The 18,481-nt window shown below is 42.8% G+C and overlaps 1 protein-coding gene across 4 annotated transcripts in view; it reads left to right on the top strand.

Annotated features, from left to right (window-relative positions):
- MATCAP2 (microtubule associated tyrosine carboxypeptidase 2) overlaps positions 1–6,988 on the top strand; it is an 82,968-nt gene extending 75,980 nt beyond the window's left edge. For all 4 annotated transcript variants that reach the window (XM_075586624.1, XM_075586622.1, XM_075586623.1 and 1 more), the window contains 3 exons: positions 2,071–2,376; positions 3,072–3,169; positions 5,267–6,988. In XM_075586624.1, coding sequence (XP_075442739.1) covers positions 2,071–2,376; positions 3,072–3,169; positions 5,267–5,428 — 566 coding nt within the window. In that variant the 3' untranslated portion in view covers positions 5,429–6,988. The remainder of the gene's footprint in view (positions 1–2,070; positions 2,377–3,071; positions 3,170–5,266) is intronic.
- The last annotated feature ends 11,493 nt before the right edge of the window (positions 6,989–18,481 follow it).

Below are 18,481 nucleotides of genomic sequence, written 5' to 3'. Positions count from 1 at the left end.
CAGTTCCCCCCAATATATATGGGCGCACAATATCCCTTGGGCACTGTGGCAGGATGGCCTCTAGGCGAGGTCAGTCAATAGTCCACACGTGGAGTTTCAGGTTTAAAATAAATGTTAAGTGGTTTTATTTCTCCACAGTAGAACGTAACATTTGGGCACACCCTCCCTTTTAGGCAACACAAAATATAGCAGCAAAAGAAATCCTGCTCCACATTGGGAGAGCTTACTAACACTGCAAGCCTATCTATCAGGCTGGCTAATCCATAACCAAACCATAAGTATATATCAAAACTGTCAGAAAAATAATGTGAACAGTTCTTACTGTGACTTTAGAGCTTAGTTGTGCATCCGTCTGCATAGCAGCTTGTCTAGGATAGTTTCTGAGAGAGCCACCTGACTACCAGTAATGACTTCCTTATATGTCATGCTGGTTGTCAGGTGTGTTGGCTCCCTTCTGATTACTCAACCCTTCCTCCTGGGTTAACCCTCTGAGTGCTGGATGAAGCACTCAGACATATGTCTCCCAGGCATAACTGTTAGTGGCTGACTTCACCCTGTCACAGGCACCTAAAGGTGCAAGGTGTCCATCAAGGCAACACCTAAAGTCAGTGTGAGGGCACCTCCTGCGCATAGCATTGGTGCACGTGGGTACCTTCCTGGTTACTCGTGTACACCAGGGTATTTCCTCAGATAGGCCGCATCCGTGATCCCATGATGCAGGTCATCCGACACAATCCCCTCTCTCCTTATGTTCGGTAGCACTGCGCGGCCATTCCACCAGGCCCGGGGAATCCTCCGCTGCGGTTCCATCTGCTTCACTGGTTCTTACACCTAAAGGGCAGGTCCCTAACTACTGGCCAGCCCTACAATACTCCAAAGGTAAGGTAATACGGGGTAAAAGGTCTGGCCTAGTCCAGGGGGCTTGACTAGCTCCCTGGACACTACCTCTCCCTTTGCCGGCTCCGTCAGGACTGAGCACGCCGCCTCCAGTCCACGGAGGAAATCCTGAACAGCGAGGACCTCATCTTCCTGCAGCGCCAACCTCAAGATGGCCGCTGCCTCATACACGGTCCATATGTATGGGGCTGCGCCAACTGCAACATGGCCGAAGCAACTCACACAAACCCTCCCAAGTGACGAGACCACTGCCAGGGAGGAGGCAAGGGAGGGTACCCTGCTACATATATATATATATATACATATATAGATATAGATGAAGGGGGAGAAGAAATGCATGATCAAACAAAACAAAAAATCACTGATTACTTGTATTAAAATTTACTATTATAATAAAAGTAATCAGTGATTTTTTAATTATGTTTGATCATGCATATCTTCTCTCCCTTCATTGTTTGTGTTAAAGGAGTGCAGTGATCTTCATGTGAAAAGTAGGGTGGAAAGCCATCAATGAGGAAAGTAAGGGGAGTAGTCGGACAGTGTTGAATCATCTAAGTACCTTTAGAACTTACCTTTAGAATCCTTTCACAGCTGATCCTCTGCTTAGTTCCTGCACTCAGCTTGCATTAGCTGAAGACCACGTTCCCTGTTTCACCATGGAGCAGTTTCCACTTTGATTAAAAAAAAAAAACCATACATGTTGTAGGCACACTTTGCAGTTTATTAAATTTTGTTACCGAATTTTACAGCAAACTGGTGACTTTTGTATTGTCATTGGGAATGAAGAGATTTTTTTTCTCCAATGGCTACTTTGCACACTTGTCAAGTGTTTCCTCTACCTTTATTTTATCATGTGAAGTATTGTTTAACATGCAAAGCCTTGCTCAACACTAGGATGGTTGTGTAAGTGATTGGGTCTCCTAGTCTTGGTTATTACTCACAGAGTGAAGTAGACGCAGGATCCAAATTGCAGGGTGCACTCTGATTGTATTCATATCTTTCATAGCAGACTCATGACAGTTCACAGGTCCATGTTACTTTGTTATTTGGCGTTCTAATCTTCACCCACATTACTTGGAGGATAGTTGTGTGAATAAAACATACCATCTTTTCTAGGACCAGTAAAAAAGCAATAGCATTCCCATGAGTACATCTGTATTTATTTCTATGCAGGGACGCATTACTTTAGAGCAATGAACAACAACCAGCAGCCATGGTGTAACAGCAATGGTCGTAAAAAGTATGGACTGAAACCAGTTAATCCAACAGAAGAAGGCCTTGCAAGCATTCATAGTGTCTTGTTCCGCAAGGACCCCTTCCTGTGGAGAGCTGCCCTTCTCTATTACACTGTTTATCAAGCCAGCTGCATGTCCTTCAGTAAACTCTTCCAAGACATAGGGAGTTTTGTCAAGGACCCAAACACCAGGTGGGACTACTGTGTTCGAGCTAAGAGGGGCTGGACTGACACATCTCAGCCAGGTAAATTCAGTAAATACACATTCTAGTTAAATTAATGGGAGGGCCGGTAAAAAGTAGGGATTCTTGTCCATATTTACTAAGTGGTGCTATGCCATTAAAAACAAAACCTTCTGTTGCTGGAAGACACCATATGGCTTATACAAGTGAATGGACAGTAAGGCCTTCCAGCACAGGAGGGTATTTTATGACATACAGTAGCATCATTTATTAAATATATTGTTTCACATTGCCCAATTTAAATACGTTCTACATTTATTAAACATTGAGCAAAGCTCTTTAAAATAAATACCTTTTGTTAAAAGTAAAGGGGAATTGTATGTTTGTAGTACTCGGGGTGTGAAAATAATAAACTAGTTGTACTCTACACCTCATTTTACCATCATATTTTGATAACTGGGAGGATCAATATCTAAAAAGTATGAAATAGAAAGACACCGTTATTGTTACCATTTATTTTCTAAGAATTTAAATAATCAGGCCAAAGCAAACTCAGTATTGCCAACACACCTCCATGGTGTAATGCGATTTGTACTTACTCCTGGACAAGTCTCTGTATTCCATAGAAGTGCAGGACTATTGTGAATCTGAATGTATTGGGATTGGAAACAAGTACAAGACTGAAATAGCATGAAGACGTGGTTTTCGCCTTGCAATACTTCTAGGATTTTTATCTGTACTTCTCTTGACCCACTCAGGTTGCTTCAGTAAAGATCAAGTGTATCTAGACGGCATCCTTCGGATTCTGAGGCACAGAGAAACTATAGATTTCCACCTGTTAACATCCATGGGAAAGGTATGATTTAATGACAAATGCTAACTCCTGAAAAGTAAAGCACAGAACAGGTTGCAGGTTGCATATGCTGCACATTCGAATTGAAATTCACCTGTACAGCTTTAGATCAGAAGTTGAAACATCAATCAGAATTTTTACCCTTAGGACTTAAAATCTGCATACATAGTTACTGTAAATAGTAGATGAGGTTGAAAAGAGACATATGTCCATTAAGTTCAACCTATGTTAAATTTAGACAACTGATACTTATCCTATATTTGTATATTTGCTGTCTCATAAGCAGAGGCGGATCTCCCACAAGGCTGACTAGGCTATAGCCTAGAACGGCAATTTTTTTGGGGGTAGTAATTTTGGGGGTCAGCAATTATTGTGTGTGTGTTGAAAAGGGAGTCTTACCTTCTCTGGAGCGGTCCACCTCCTGCAACGTCATGTTGACCCAACGTCAAATGACACTGTGACGTTGCATGATGACGCGTTGCCATAACAATGCGGCATCACATGACGCCACTACGCTACAGGAGTGGGCTGCCCCCGCTGTCAGCGTGAGCCTAAGGGCGGCAAAATTATAAATCCACCACTGTTCATAAGGGGGAAAAGAAATTCCTTCCTGACTCCAAATAATGGTAACTGGGTCCTTCCCATGTTTACTTATTTGGTACAAACATACAACGTTGTGGCATGATGATTTGGATAATTTTCATTAATATTGTATTTTATTCTGTTAACTATTATTAGATTCAGAATTGTGACATGGAAATATTGGTAATTAGTTACGGTGGTTTGGGGACAAAGGGGGGTTTCATGAGCCACAAGAGTAAAATAAAATAAAATCACCTTTTAGGTTCTTTGCAGAATGTAAGGTGGTTTTATTTAGATAACCTAGTTTGTTTTGCTCATGTGTGCCGCATGTGTTTATACAAAAAGGTGTATTGGGACTGCACTCAATATAGAGAAAATGTCCAATTTTGCTGGATGGGTGCTTGAAAAAAAACCATCCCTGGTTAAACAGAATAGAACAATATGCAAAAAGAACAGAAAAGTTTAAAGCACAGCATGAAGTTAGAAAAAATATTATATTTCCTCAGTCATCACATGCAGCCCTTGAGAAAGGTGCCTGTTGGCATCAAAACGTTAGCATGCTGCTTGCATCTTTCGTGTTACTATGATGGTGTAAATATAATATTTTTTTCTAACATCATAGTTTGCTTTAAACTCTTTTGTTCTTTCTGCAAGTGTTTAAAATGAATTGGATCTTTTGTTGATCCATTTAGTTTAAAGCGGAATTCCCCCCTAGGACCAAAATATACTAATGGTAGAGGCAAAGCTGATGCCATATGGGTTTTCCCTGTTTCCCATGTAATGGACCCAAAAGTAGAATCAGCTCCAAGACTTGTCTTTTCTGGTCTTTCACATCTTCCGGGGATCACTGTCGTTTGGTCAATTTAGTCCTATATGGGACTGACACCTTAGACTACTAAACATATCACTGTCAGTTGGCCACTTTGGTCATATGTGGGCCTAACACCTTAACCCAATAAATACTCTTTGCATAGTTAGTGTAAGGGAAAGAAACGCAGTAGGCTAGGCGGTAGTGCCGAATGAGTAAGATAAATAGGCCACAAATTGGTAGTCAGACAAGCAGAGTCAAGCAAATTGACAATCTTCTTCTTTTCTACCATCTTTTAATAAAACAATTTAGGAAGGGTATATGGTATCATCATTAGCCAAACAGCTGAAAAGGGAGTATAATAATTATTATACACATAAAATGTTTTCCCACGGAGGCCAATCCCATTGATACGGGATGCTACACATGACTGTCCTCGAAGTCTTCTCCAGGAGTAACCACTGTCATGGAAAGACACAATTAGCTAAGAGTTAGCTTTCAAAAGGTCTGACCCATAAACTCAGACTGGAACTTAGTGGTACTGACATCTAGGAACCCTAAAACAAAGGCAAGATTAGTGTGAGGTATCAAGGTAATGCAATGTCAAGGTCATCAATAAACAAATCAATTATAAAATAGCAATCCTATTTTGATGATATATCATGTCCTCATTTTACCCCTTTGGAATTATTAACTTATTATTTTCTAAGGTTTCCTTTGAGGATGTGGATCGCCTGAAAGACCTTGCTGTGCTGGACAATATGAGGATACCTCAATTCCTTCAAGACAGGAGTCGATACATGGAGTATCTGGAGAAGATCATGCAGGTGAATGAGCTGACTGATGCAGAACTAAAAATGCTTGTTGGTTAATCATCACTGTCCCTCCTGAGACACCACTTGACAGCTAACTGATTTCAGCACTTCATTGGAGAGTCAGGGAATGCTCACACGCAATATGAAAAATACAATTAGTTTTTATCTTTACAGAGGATTTGAAGAGTACTACCAGCATATTATTAAACAATGACAACCTGAAACACTGAGCCTGAAATGTATTTTATTTTAAAACAAACACCTCGTAACTTTACTGTCATTCTGCTGTGTATATATTGGAATTTGTTTGTACTTGTGATTACTCAGATAAAGTCATGACAATGTCTGATTAATTTTCAGCTCTTTTGACAAAAAAAACCAGATATAAAAATAGTTTATCATTCTAAAAACATTGTGAAATATCTATTTTAACCTTGTGTGCAAATTATCAGAATCTCCTGTATGCTTAGACATTTCTGCTATGTTACCAATAGTGACTGCAGGATGGGTCTATTTAGCACTGTGGCACTATATTGTAATTTACTGTAACTAATGTACAGTTCTGCTTATTTGGCTCTAATTGATAACACATCTCAATTATATTTTTTAAAGGACAATCTAGTTAGACCTCAAGTCATATTATAAACATCATAAAAATAAAAGAGATTAAAAGAGGCAAGAATGGCGGCTAATCAAACTCAGGGCTGGCTTGCTGGCGGTGCAGTTGGTGCCACTGCACTTAGCCCCACAGTTAAGAGGCCCCACGCTCTTCCCCACAATAAACTGATTGTCGGGGGAGAGCGCGGGGCCTCTGTAACTCTCTTACCTTCTCATGCACGATCTCTTACTGTCAATATCCCTCCTCATGGTGCCACAACGTCAAATGGTGTCACATTGCTATGACAATGGGACATCATGTGACGTTATGACATCCCGATACCATGGCAACACGGCGCCCTGTGGTGCCACTGGGCCATGTCAATGTGATGCCCCATGACGTCACATGGCATCCCGTTGTTATGGCAACCTGACGCCACAAGACATAACGGCGCCATGAGAAAGGACACTGACAAGAAGAGATCGCGCAGGAGAAGGTAAGAGGTCCCGCACAACTGCACTGAACCGAGCCCTGCAATTTTCCTAGCCGACCCTGAAGCCAGGAATGACAGCTAGCTGTTCATGAATCCACTCTCTATGGTCCGTTTTCTCTAAGGTCAATAGGGCTTTCTGCGCGATAGCTCCAGATCAGCATTATCTAACTTTATAGAATAAGAGCCAATGTTGTAAAAAGAAGTATACATAGTTAATCACATGAACCACACACATACATCTTTCTTCATTTTAGCGTCCTTACCTTTCATTCATTTAACATATGGGGAATTACATATTTGATCATTTAATGCTATTTTTTTTTACAAACAGTATTAATATAACAAACAATTGTTAAGTGAATTAAGCAAAATGAAATAAATTCCTTTGACCTTTAGACATTAGCTGCTTCACACACTATATTTGATAAGTTATGGGGTGGATCAAACAGAGCCTAATAAAATATGTATGGTTTATATACTTGTTTGTTACATTGCTTAAATTCATGACTGTAAAATAAACTTTTGTACCTGTAATTTTGAATATATATATATATATATATATATAAGTAGAACCCTTTCTCCCATGTCTAGGGTGACTACTAGGATGACTATGTGTGGTGCGCTTTACCTGATAGGCTCACAGGAGACCTGATCCTCCGCTGCAGGGAGCCTTGGGTGTACCTGATTCATCCGGTGATAGTGTCTCCACCTGTGAAGGATTCTAGCACAAATGGATACCCCCTCACAGGACCCAATATACTTGTATATAGTAACAGGTTTACTGAACGTAGCTAATACTATAACACCGTAACATATATGATGCTGACCTCGCAGGGCCGTACCCACACAGGAACCCAATGTCCAATCACCACGTTATATACCTTGGTGTAGTTCCCTCAAAGTACAGAGGTGCCCATGGCACCTAAACACCCTGGTGTCCACAGGAGCCAACCCACCCCAAAGTGTGCGGTAGCGCTACCCACAGGAAGTGTGTGTTATTGTTGGGGCCCTTGTTGGGATGTGATACCTGCCGGGTGCTCCGGCACCCGGTACCACCAACTGATGAAAGGGGCACCTCTGGTCCCATACCACAGGCCGCAAATACTGTGTGGCATCTTGCTGTTTTCCTGACACTATACAACTACAGGGGCAATGTCCCTATCTGAGGGTCCCGAAGCACCGACAATCTTATGGGCTCTTAGGGCCTACCTGGGGCTTAATGGGGTAAACTAGGCCTAGTCCATGAAAGCACAGCTCCCTGGACACTACCTGTTCTTGCTCAGCTCCAATTCGGACTGGCGTGGTGTGCAGAGCGCGCCAAATATATCCAACTGCCTCTCCACTATCCCTGCAGCTGCTTGGCTGCTGCACGTCATGTGATCACAGTCCTAGAGGCTGCTGGGTATTGTAGTTCCCCTACGGAGCTCAGCATGTAATGGCCACCGCACCTTGCTTGCTACTGCACATGCGCGACCGCTAAAATGGCCGCCGCGACCTCGCCACTCACTGCGCATGTGCAAGTGGCTGCTGTGCATATGCACGCAATCCAACATGACAGCCCCCACTGTCGGGTGAGCCGCAGACCTCCGGCGACCCGCTCGCCCGATAGCAACCTCCCTAACTGCCCGCCACTCTCCCCAGCCGCAATGGAGGTGAGGGGAGTCCAGAGGGGGACCTGGCCATATATATATATATATATATATATATATATATATATATATATATATATATATATATACATATATATATACATATATATATATACATATACATATATAATATATATATATATATATATACACATATATATACATATATATATACACATATATATATATATACATGTATATATATATATATATACACATATATATACAGCTAAACCCCGTTATAACGCGCCTCGTTATACCGCGATTCGGTTATAACGCGGTTTTCCCGTGGCTCCCGTTTAAAAAAAAAATTTTTTTTTAATTTTTAAATTTTTTTTTTTTTTTTGCACACTGCACACACTGCACACACTCACTGCACACACACTGCTCATTGCTCACACTGCCACACTGCACACACACTGCACACTGCACACACACTGCTCATTGCTCACACTGCACACACTGACACACTGCACACACACTGTACACTGCACACACACTCCTCATTGCTCACACTGCACATACTGACACACTGCACACACACTGCACACTGCACACACACTGCTCATTGCTCACACTGCACACACTGACACACTGCACACACACTGCTCATTGCTCACACTGCACACACTGACACACTGCACACACACTGCTCATTGCTCACACTGCACACACTGACACACTGCACACACACTGTACACTGCACACACACTCCTCATTGCTCACACTGCACACACTGCACACACACTGCACACACACTGCACACACACTGCACACACACTGCACACACACTGCACACACACTGCACACTGCACACAATTATTATATAGAAATAAACAGACAACTGCACTTTAACAGATGTATTTTGCCTGTACAACGTCTTGTGACTTTTGTTTGACAAAGTTAAGGGGGTGGGAAGTCATTGTGCTGTGGGGGGGTGGGGGGTGGCGGGGCCCTGCGCTGCGGCTACGGCGGGCCCTGTACTGCGGCGGGGGGTGGGGGGGTTAGCGGTCTGTGTGTGTGAGTGCGAGTGCCTGTCTGTGTGTGTGTGTGTGTGTGAGTGCGTGAGTGCCTGCATGTGTGTGCGCGCGTGTGTGTGTATGAGTGCGTGAGTGCCTGTGTGTGTGTGTGTGTGTCTGTGTGTATGTGTGTATGTGTGTATGTATGAGTGCTCCAGCCCGAGTCCGTGGAGGGAGGGGGGGGAGAGTAGCGGGTCCCTCCTGCAGCCAGTGGAGGGAGTGGGGGGAGAGTAGCAGCTCCCTCCTGCAGTCCGGGGAGGGGGGGGAGAGTAGCAGGGGGAAGCGGGGACAGGAGGGACATCCCCGCTCCCATCTCCTGCCCCGCGGCCTGTCCCGCGGTGACAGGGGGAAGCGGGGACAGGAGGGACATCCCCGCTCCCATCTCCTGCCCCGCGGCCTGTCCCGCGGTGACAGGGGGAAGCGGGGACAGGAGGGACATCCCCGCTCCCATCTCCTGCCCCGCGGGCTGTCCCGCGGTGACAGGGGGAAGCGGGGAGCGGAGGGACATGCCCGCTCCCATCTCCTGTCCCGCGGGATGAATATGCGCTAAAGCGGCGGCCATTTTTTTTCCCCGCGACCCCGTTAGTAACGCGGTGGTCTCGGGGTGGACCCCAAGACCCGCGTTATAACGGGGTTTAGCTGTATATACATATATACACATACACACACACATACACACACACACACACACACACACACACAAACTAGAAAATACCTGCCACAGATACCACTATGAATGTAACCACAAACAGTATATTAGGGTATAGGCATTAGACCCCTGACTGTGCTACTGTGATAAGAATAATATCAAACAGATAAAAAGTATCCCAAGATAAAGCACTCTGGTATACAGAAAATATAAATAATTTATTAATACAATCACTAAAACATATTTAAAGGTGGGTCTCATGTCCTCACAGTGCTGAGATGCAATTTTAACCTTAAAAAGTATGAATGGAATGCACAAATGAACCACCTATAATAAACAATGCTATAAGGTAATTGATGTAATAGCAAACTGGAGGGAGGAATCAAGCAAGATTGCCTCATACCTCCCAGACAGGCTGGTCAAAAGTAAAGGTGCAACAAAACATATCCTAATAAAACATACCGCAAATCCCAATGAAATCAGCGCAGACTGATGAAATGCGTAGGGTCCCGTGTTGTGAGCAGTTGCTTGTAAGATCACAACGCCGGAGAACGCTGCAGTCCGCCTTAGAGCACTTGGGAACTTTTCCATACAGGAACTCTCTGCTACAATTGCAGTTGCCGGAGGACACCTCATAGGGTGACACCACAAGAGTGTATTCAAGGGGAGGATATCCTACAACTGATCGGGCAGAGCAGCATCTTAAGGAAGCATGCTGGGACATGAGTTTACTCATACAATGTCTCTCTCTCTCTCTCTCTCTCTCTCTCTCTCTCTCTCTCTCTCTCTCTCTCTCTCTCTCTCTCTCTCTCTCTCTCTCGCTCTCTATTATTGTCCCATACACAATACTGTAGAGAAACGTAACCTGAAGGTAATGAAGAGCCAGCACTCAAATGTAACCCAAGAATATATATTATAAAAAGGCACACAGAAACCTATAATTTCAGTCCGCAAAGAGGGACCTTCTTCAGAAGCATGCAGACCCCTTAAGAAGGTCCTTCTTTGCTGACCGAAATGTTGGATTTCTGTGTGCCTTTTTATGATATACTGTATATTCTTGGATTATATTTGAGTGCTGTCTCTTCATTACCTTTGGGTTACGTCTCTCTCTCTCTCTCTCTCTCTGTGTCTGTCTGTGTATATATACATACATACATTTATTTGATGTTGCTAGCTTTGCAAAACTGTGATGGGGCTTTGTTGACCACTCTTCTTTGAGATTACTCCTTACACCTGGCCCACAGACTTCATCCTAACCAAATTCAAATCTGCATAATCTGAATAATTTCTTGATTAAATTATAATCTACGTTTTAGTCAGCTCAGTACTGGTGAATTTTTTGATGGTCATGGAATAGTGTCATCTAGAACAAATCATACACGAGTGATGTGTCCTATAAGAAACAAAAGTGCTATCTCCTCATATGTAAGGTGATTATAATAGGACTGACCTTTTGATAGTTACCATGGTCTGATTAGGCATCTCAATCCGGTAACAAGCCAAATATTGATATTAAAAAAAAATATTTTCAAAGAAGCAAGAATAAGGTGGTATATATTCATTTGAAGACCTTCACATTTTATTTCATATTGGTGCTCATGTACAAGTATAAGAACAAAATACCTTTATTACAAGCAGTTTATTGGCGAAGTATGGAGCAAAAGGTTACTCTATGTAGCTAAACGAAACTGCCGTTCCATGACGGGAGAGGCCTCAATCCAAGTCCCTGTCTTCCATCCAACCGTAACCGTTCCCCCAACTGCAAATAAATCTTACACCAATCATGGGGGAAATGGCCACAGCTTTAGTGAAATTACAACATCACCAACTAATGCCTTATCAAATTGCCCTTCCACCATGGCCCCTGACCCTTGAAACTACATCAACCACCACTTAAACCCACAAGCCATGCCGGCCTAGTAGAACCCCCTTTGTGACCGACCAAGGCCACTAAAAGGACAACAACAGGCCCACCACTAAAATGTACTTGTAATCTAAGGTAATATGAACAGGTCTGGTACAGGTCTTATAAATGCTTGCACATTCTTGAAGTATAATAATGGTTATGTCTTTAAATGTATCCAAAATTATAATATAATACTCTTGTTGCCCTTTTACTCCTATTTATATTTTCAGATCTGACCCCTTAGAAAGCTTGTTTGAAAAGCCTTGATATCTGACATTGCTCCGGGTGTCATTATGACTTCAATGAATCTCTATTAAAAACTCAGATTTATTATTTGCAAGGTGTAATCAGCGATACTCAATGAAAAAAAATTGTTGATGTAACTTTTTACAATGTAGTAATCTAGGGATATCTCTTTGTATTTGGGCTATAAAGGAACTTTCTTTTCCCTTATTAGTTAACAGTGGCTAAGTCGTGTATTAGTTACATTTACATGACTTGAAAGAAAAAATGCAAAAAAGTAGTAACCTATTAATATTTGTGGGAGAAATTGGTTTTTCTTGTATTAGAAAGCCAAACGTGTTTAAAACATGGCTACACAATGAACATTTTGGCATTTCAATGGCTATACATGACCTAATCCTCAATTGCGCATTGTCATTAGTATTATATTGAAACCCTTAGGATTTGCAGAAAAAATTGGCGCCTATTTTTCAACTCTCTATATTAGAAACTCAATTTAATTTGACCAAAAAATAAATAAAATAAAAATCATACAACCATAAATTGGTGATCAATGTCCTGGTGATCTCCAAAAGTGATTGTTGTGGTTAGATACCAAAAACATGAAATAAAAGAAAAGAAGAGAAAACACACACAGCATAATACTGTATGTTAAAATATACTACACAGACACAAACATTAACTAAATAAAGTGGAAGCCTCAGAAACAAAACAGGTAGTGAATACTAAATAAAAACACATTTATTTAAAATAACATATAAAACAAATTTGAAACTAAGTCCAAACAAAAATTGAAACTCTTGTCTTTTTGTTGAACAAATTCATTGCCACACGGCCAGCAACACATTGAGGTTGCAGTCCCATCTGGCTGCAAAGGATCACTCTATCCATACGTCACTTCGTAGAATGTTGTTACCTATATCTGGGTGTCAGGGTCTCCTAGACATCCTGCTCCTAGCCGTAGCTCATTTCTCTGTCCACTGGGTGTGCTGCTGGTTTCTGTCTGCTCTGGGGTTTGTCTGTCTGTCTGTCTGTCTGTCTGCTCTCGTTGCTCCTGTCCACTGTCCTTATAGTTTCCTGTTTCTCCTTGCCTTTGTTTTGTGTCAGACTCCTATGCCCATGCTTCTGCCTCTAATCTGTTCCTGTATCACTCCTGTTCTGTATTTGAGTCCTGTTCATATTAAAGGCCCTTGCTAGTTTATCTGGCTTGTCCCTGTATGTTCCCTGCGCCCTTGTCTCAGCTCCTGCTCCCCTGTCCTGCCCCTGCCTTCCTGTTGCTGAACCTCTGCGTGTGACCCCGACGTTCCTGCTTGCTGCCTGCCTCCGACCTCTGTGTGTGACCCTGACGTTCCTGTTTGCCGCCCGCCATCGATCCAAGCTCGTGACCCCAACAATCTTTGCCTGCTCCTGCTGCTCCAGCCACCGAGGTCCTACCCGCTCAAGGAGTCTCCCCCGTGACACTGGGTTTTTCCCGTCTGATGCCCTGCAGATTAGGCCCCTCATCACCAAAGGAATCAACTGCTCCAGTCGGGGCACCAACTCTGACAAAAGTCCTGATGCATGTTTTGCATACCTCATGAATATACTTCCTTTTGTTCTTTCATCCTGTAGTCAAACAGTAATGGCACCCGGACAGCAAGGAGTACTAATTGTTTTATCACAAACCTGCAGTAGATCTACTTTGTTATTGATAGTGCAGAGAAATTGAGGACTTCAGTATTAGGTGATACCTCTGTTATTTGGAGTAACAATTGATATTTTAGGACAAGCTTTCGAGAGTTCTCTCTCTTCCTCAGCTCAGGCATACTGATGTACACAAGATTCCAGGAGCTTAACACAGATCTAAAATATGGAGAATTCATGGTAAATAAGCAGATACATGAATAATTATTATTTATTATTGACAAACTTACTGTTGCACATTTTTTTTCAAGAAAATATTTTTGTAAGGTAATTTTCCGATCTGCTTTAAGAGCTTTAGTATTGTTATAAAACTTCAAAAAATTAGACATTTCGACCCCTGATTACAAGCATTTCGTTTTCCACTGTTTACTGCATGAGAAAGAAGGATGTCATTATTTTGGTCCCTGCTATTGAGGATGTCCTGCCAGCTCCTCATTAAAATACCATGGACGTATTCACTAATTTTACTGCTGGAAAGACCCAGATGTTGTTATAGTTACAGGGCATCTCCAGCAAATGTTTCAAGCACTGGCAAACAAGAGTGTCACTGCCCCGAAGGCATGAGAACTGGCTTACACAGATCTGGCTGCAGGACCTGAGCAGGAAGAAAATGGGACTACTTTTATATTAAGAAAAAGAACAAGGACTAAACCACAGTATATTTTGGAGAGTACGTATATTGGCTGTTTCTGACACATTGGCCCTTATTCTGTAAACTGCAATAGCACACATTTGGCACTATCAATGGGGCTTTCTGTGTAATAGCTTCGGACTGGATACAGAGTTGATAGGATAAGAAACCAGTAACACTGGGAACATCCACATGTTTTTTTCTTATGTAGTAAAGTCAGTGTGCACAGGTTTTGTACATAGCATTTTGCACTCACTATGTGTTTCCAAGCAGCTTACAATTTAATTTTGGTACCTGCGGAACAAGGAGAAAAGCCAGTTCCTAACACTGGGACTTTCACCTAGTTCCGTCACTTTAAAGCAGCAATACTACTTTCTAACTTTTATTTTAATTATTATTATTTTATGTAAAGCATGTGACAATGTATAATTCTACAATCTTAAAAAAATAGAATGAACTTGAACTCACCCTGTCTACTGTAATTCAGCTAGAGGTGCTATGATCCTGCATCTATACCGCAAGATGAATAACAACTATACAAAAACCATACTGATTGTGCTGATTGTTTCGGTACATCATATACAAATATTACTTGCGAGCACATTCACATGTCTTAGACAGGTCTGCAACCCTGCCCTTCACCATTATCACCTAGCATACAGCGCTTCCACTGCAGCAAGGGATTCTGGGAAATGACATGCAAATGAGCACACAGTGCCACCTTTTGTCTCAAGACCACATTACATGGTTAAACTCTTAAGCCAATGCATGCTGTTTTAAACACAGCTTTTAAACATAGCCTGGGATGAGATGCAAAGCCAATAAACCCACTCACAGATAGACTGTTTCAACCTTGTGGGTCTCATCAGTGTCAGGTTGGTTGTACTGGCTTTGCAACTTGAGACATGAGTAGGTCTTCACCACACATTATTTAAGATATGGTGGGTGAAAAGGTGACTAAAAACCCTCCACCGTATAGCATATAGCATATAGCATATGTTTAAAAGCTGTGTGTACACGGTAAACAATGCACGCAAAAACACAATATCACTCTAACAATCTTCATTGGAATACATAAAATCCAGCTAACTTCTGGAAGGCTATCAACAATATTTCCCAGCCTTCTAGCCATCAACAACCATTTAATATCGTTAAGGAGGATATTACCCTGGTAAATACCACTGACATTGCAAATGCATTCAATTAATACTTTGTGGGGTGTGCTATTAACCTATTAGCGAAACACAACCCTAACTACATGCACTAACCTCATTCTGTGAGTACCCCTATAGCCCCACCCTCTCCCAACACTACCCACCGTTTTCAATTTGTCCCAGTATCTGAAGAGGAAATTACACAAGCACTCCTTAAATTAAAACTATGCAGCAAATGTCGACCTGACTTACTACAATCTAAGTTCCTACGACTTGGTGCCCCAGCCATTGCCAAACCGCTTGCTTCCCTAATCAACTCTATTCTTCAGGCCATATTCCTAAGACTGGAAAATTGCCAGAGTTGTCCCAATCTTCAAAAGTGGGGACAAAAACACTGTCTCAACTACAGGCCAATCTCTCTACTCCCAATACTATCCAAAGTCATGGAAAAATGTGTTCACTTGCAATTGAACAGCGATTACTATACCAAGACAGATTTCCCTAGCCAATTCCAATCTGGCTTTTGCCCCAAATACTCCACGGTAACTACCCTCCTAAAAGTTTGCAATGAGATCCAGTGTGGAATGGAACAGGGACAACTTACTGGTGCAATATTCATAGGTTTTGCAAAGGTTTTTGATACTGTTGTATTGTATTGTATTGTATGTCTTTATTTATATAGCGCCATTAATGTACATAGCGCTTCACAGTAGTAATACATGGGGTAATCAAATAAATAACAGATAATATAAATAACAGATCATGGGAATAAGTGCTTTAGACATAAAAGTAACATTTCGGAAGAGGAGTCCCTGCCCCGAGGAGCTTACAGTCTAATTGGTAGGTAGAACGTACAGAGACAGTAGGAGGGAGTTCTGGTAAGTGCGTCTGCAGGGAGCCAAGCTTTATGTATCGTGTTCAGAATATCCACAGTGCTATTCATATGCTTCTTTAAGCAAGTGTGTCTTAAGGTGGGTCTTAAAGGTGGATAGAGAGGGTGCTAGTCGGGTACTGAGGGGAAGGGCATTCCAGAGGTGTGGGGCAGAAAGTGAGAAAGGTTTAAGGCGGGAGAGGGCTTTAGATACAAAGGGGGTAGAAAGAAGACATCCTTGAGAAGAACGCAAGAGTCTGGATGGTGCATAACGAGAAATTAGGGATGAGATGTAAGATGGGGCAGAAGAGTGTAAAGCTTTAAAAGTGAGGAGAAGAATGGAATGTGAGATGCGGGATTTGATCGGAAGCCAGGAGAGGGTTTTCATGAGGGGAGATGCTGAGACAGATCTAGGAAAGAGTAGAGTGATTCTGGCAGCAGCGTTTAGGATAAATTGTAGGGGAGACAGGTGAGAGGCAGGAAGGCCGGACAGCAAGAGGTTACAGTAATCAAGACGGGAGAGAATGAGGGCCTGAGTCAGAGTTTTAGCAGTCGAGCAACAGAGGAAAGGGCGTATCTTTGTTATATTGCGGAGGAAAAAGCAACAAGTTTTAGAAATGTTTTGAATGTGAGGGGCGAATGTGAGAGAGGAGTCGAGTGTGACCCCTAGGCAGCGTGCTTGGGCTACTGGGTGAATGATTGTAGTTCCAACAGTAATGTGGAAGGAGGTAGTAGGGCCAGGTTTGGGAGGAAGTATGAGGAGCTCTGTTTTAGCCATGTTGAGTTTAAGGCGGCGGAGGGCCATCCAGGATGATATAGCAGAGAGACATTCAGAAACTTTGGTTTGTACAGCAGGTGTAAGGACAGGTGTTGAAAAGTATATTTGTGTGTCGTCGGCATAGAGGTGATATTTAAACCCAAAGGATATTATTAGGTCACCTAGAGAGGTTGTGTACAGAGAAAAGAGAAGAGGTCCCAGGACAGAGCCCTGGGGTACCCCCACAGAGAGATCAATAGAGGAGGAGGAGGAGGTGTTAGCAGAAGAGACACTGAAAGTACGATGGGAGAGGTAGGATGAGATCCAGGATAGAGCTTTGTTCCGAATACCTAGAGTATGGAGAATGTGGAGGAGAAGAGGGTGGTCCACTGTGTCAAATGCTGCAGAGAGGTCGAGTAATATGAGCAGAGTGTAATGACCTCTGTCTTTGGCAGCATGGAGGTCGTCAGTTATTTTAGTGAGGGCTGTTTCGGTGGAGTGAGCAGAGCGGAAGCCAGATTGTAGAGGGTCTAGGAGAGAATAGGTGTTGAGAAAATGGAGCAAGCGAGAGAATACAAGACGTTCAAGGAGTTTAGAGGCAAAAGGCAGGAGGGAGACAGGTCGATAGTTAGAAAGACAGGTAGGGTCAAGCTTGTTGTTCTTGAGTAATGGTATGACTGTTGCATGTTTGAAGGAGGATGGAAAGGTTCCAGAGCAGAGGGAGGAGTTAAAAATGTGTGTGAGCGTAGGGATTATAGTAGGAGCTAGAGGTTTTAGGAGATGGGAGGGAATGGGGTCAAGAGGGCAAGTGGTAGAGGGAGAGGAGGCGATCAACAGCGACACATCCTCCTCTGAGACAGTGGAAAAAGAATCAAGGAAGGCAGGAGGAGAGTTAGGAAGAGGTGTAGGATGGGAGGAAGAAACAGAGGGGATGTTCTGCCGTATGGATTCCACCTTTTCCTTAAAATAGTCAGCAAAGTCCTGAGCGGAAATGGAGGAAGGAGAGGCAGCTGAGGGTGGTTTGAGTAGAGTATCAAAGACAGAGAACAGTCGGCGTGGGTTAGACTTGTGCATGTTGATTAGTGCAGAAAAATAGGCTTGTTTAGCTTGCGAGAGGGCAGAGTTGAAACAGGATAGCATAAATTTGTAGTGAAGGAAGTCTGCGAGAGTGTGAGACTTCCTCCAGAGGCGTTCAGAGGAACGAGTGGAGGAACGCAGCATGCGCGTGTGGGAATTTAGCCAGGGTCTAGGGTTAGAAGGGCGAGTGCGGCAAAGAGAAAGCGGGGCATGTAGATCAAGAGACAAGGACAAGGCAGAGTTGTAGTTCCTGACCCGGTTGTCAGGGTCTGTAGCAGAGCTGAGAGAGGAGAGGGTGGAGCTTAAAGTGGACTCAAAGTCAGGTAAGTGAATAGAGCGCAGGTTTCTGCAGAACCGGGGGGTAGATGGAGGTGGAGAAG

This window comes from Ascaphus truei, chromosome 2 (assembly GCF_040206685.1).
Source record: "Ascaphus truei isolate aAscTru1 chromosome 2, aAscTru1.hap1, whole genome shotgun sequence".
Classification (NCBI taxonomy): Eukaryota; Metazoa; Chordata; class Amphibia; order Anura; family Ascaphidae; genus Ascaphus; species Ascaphus truei.
Note: the sequence above shows the minus strand (reverse complement) of the source record. Positions and strands in the feature narration are given on the sequence as shown.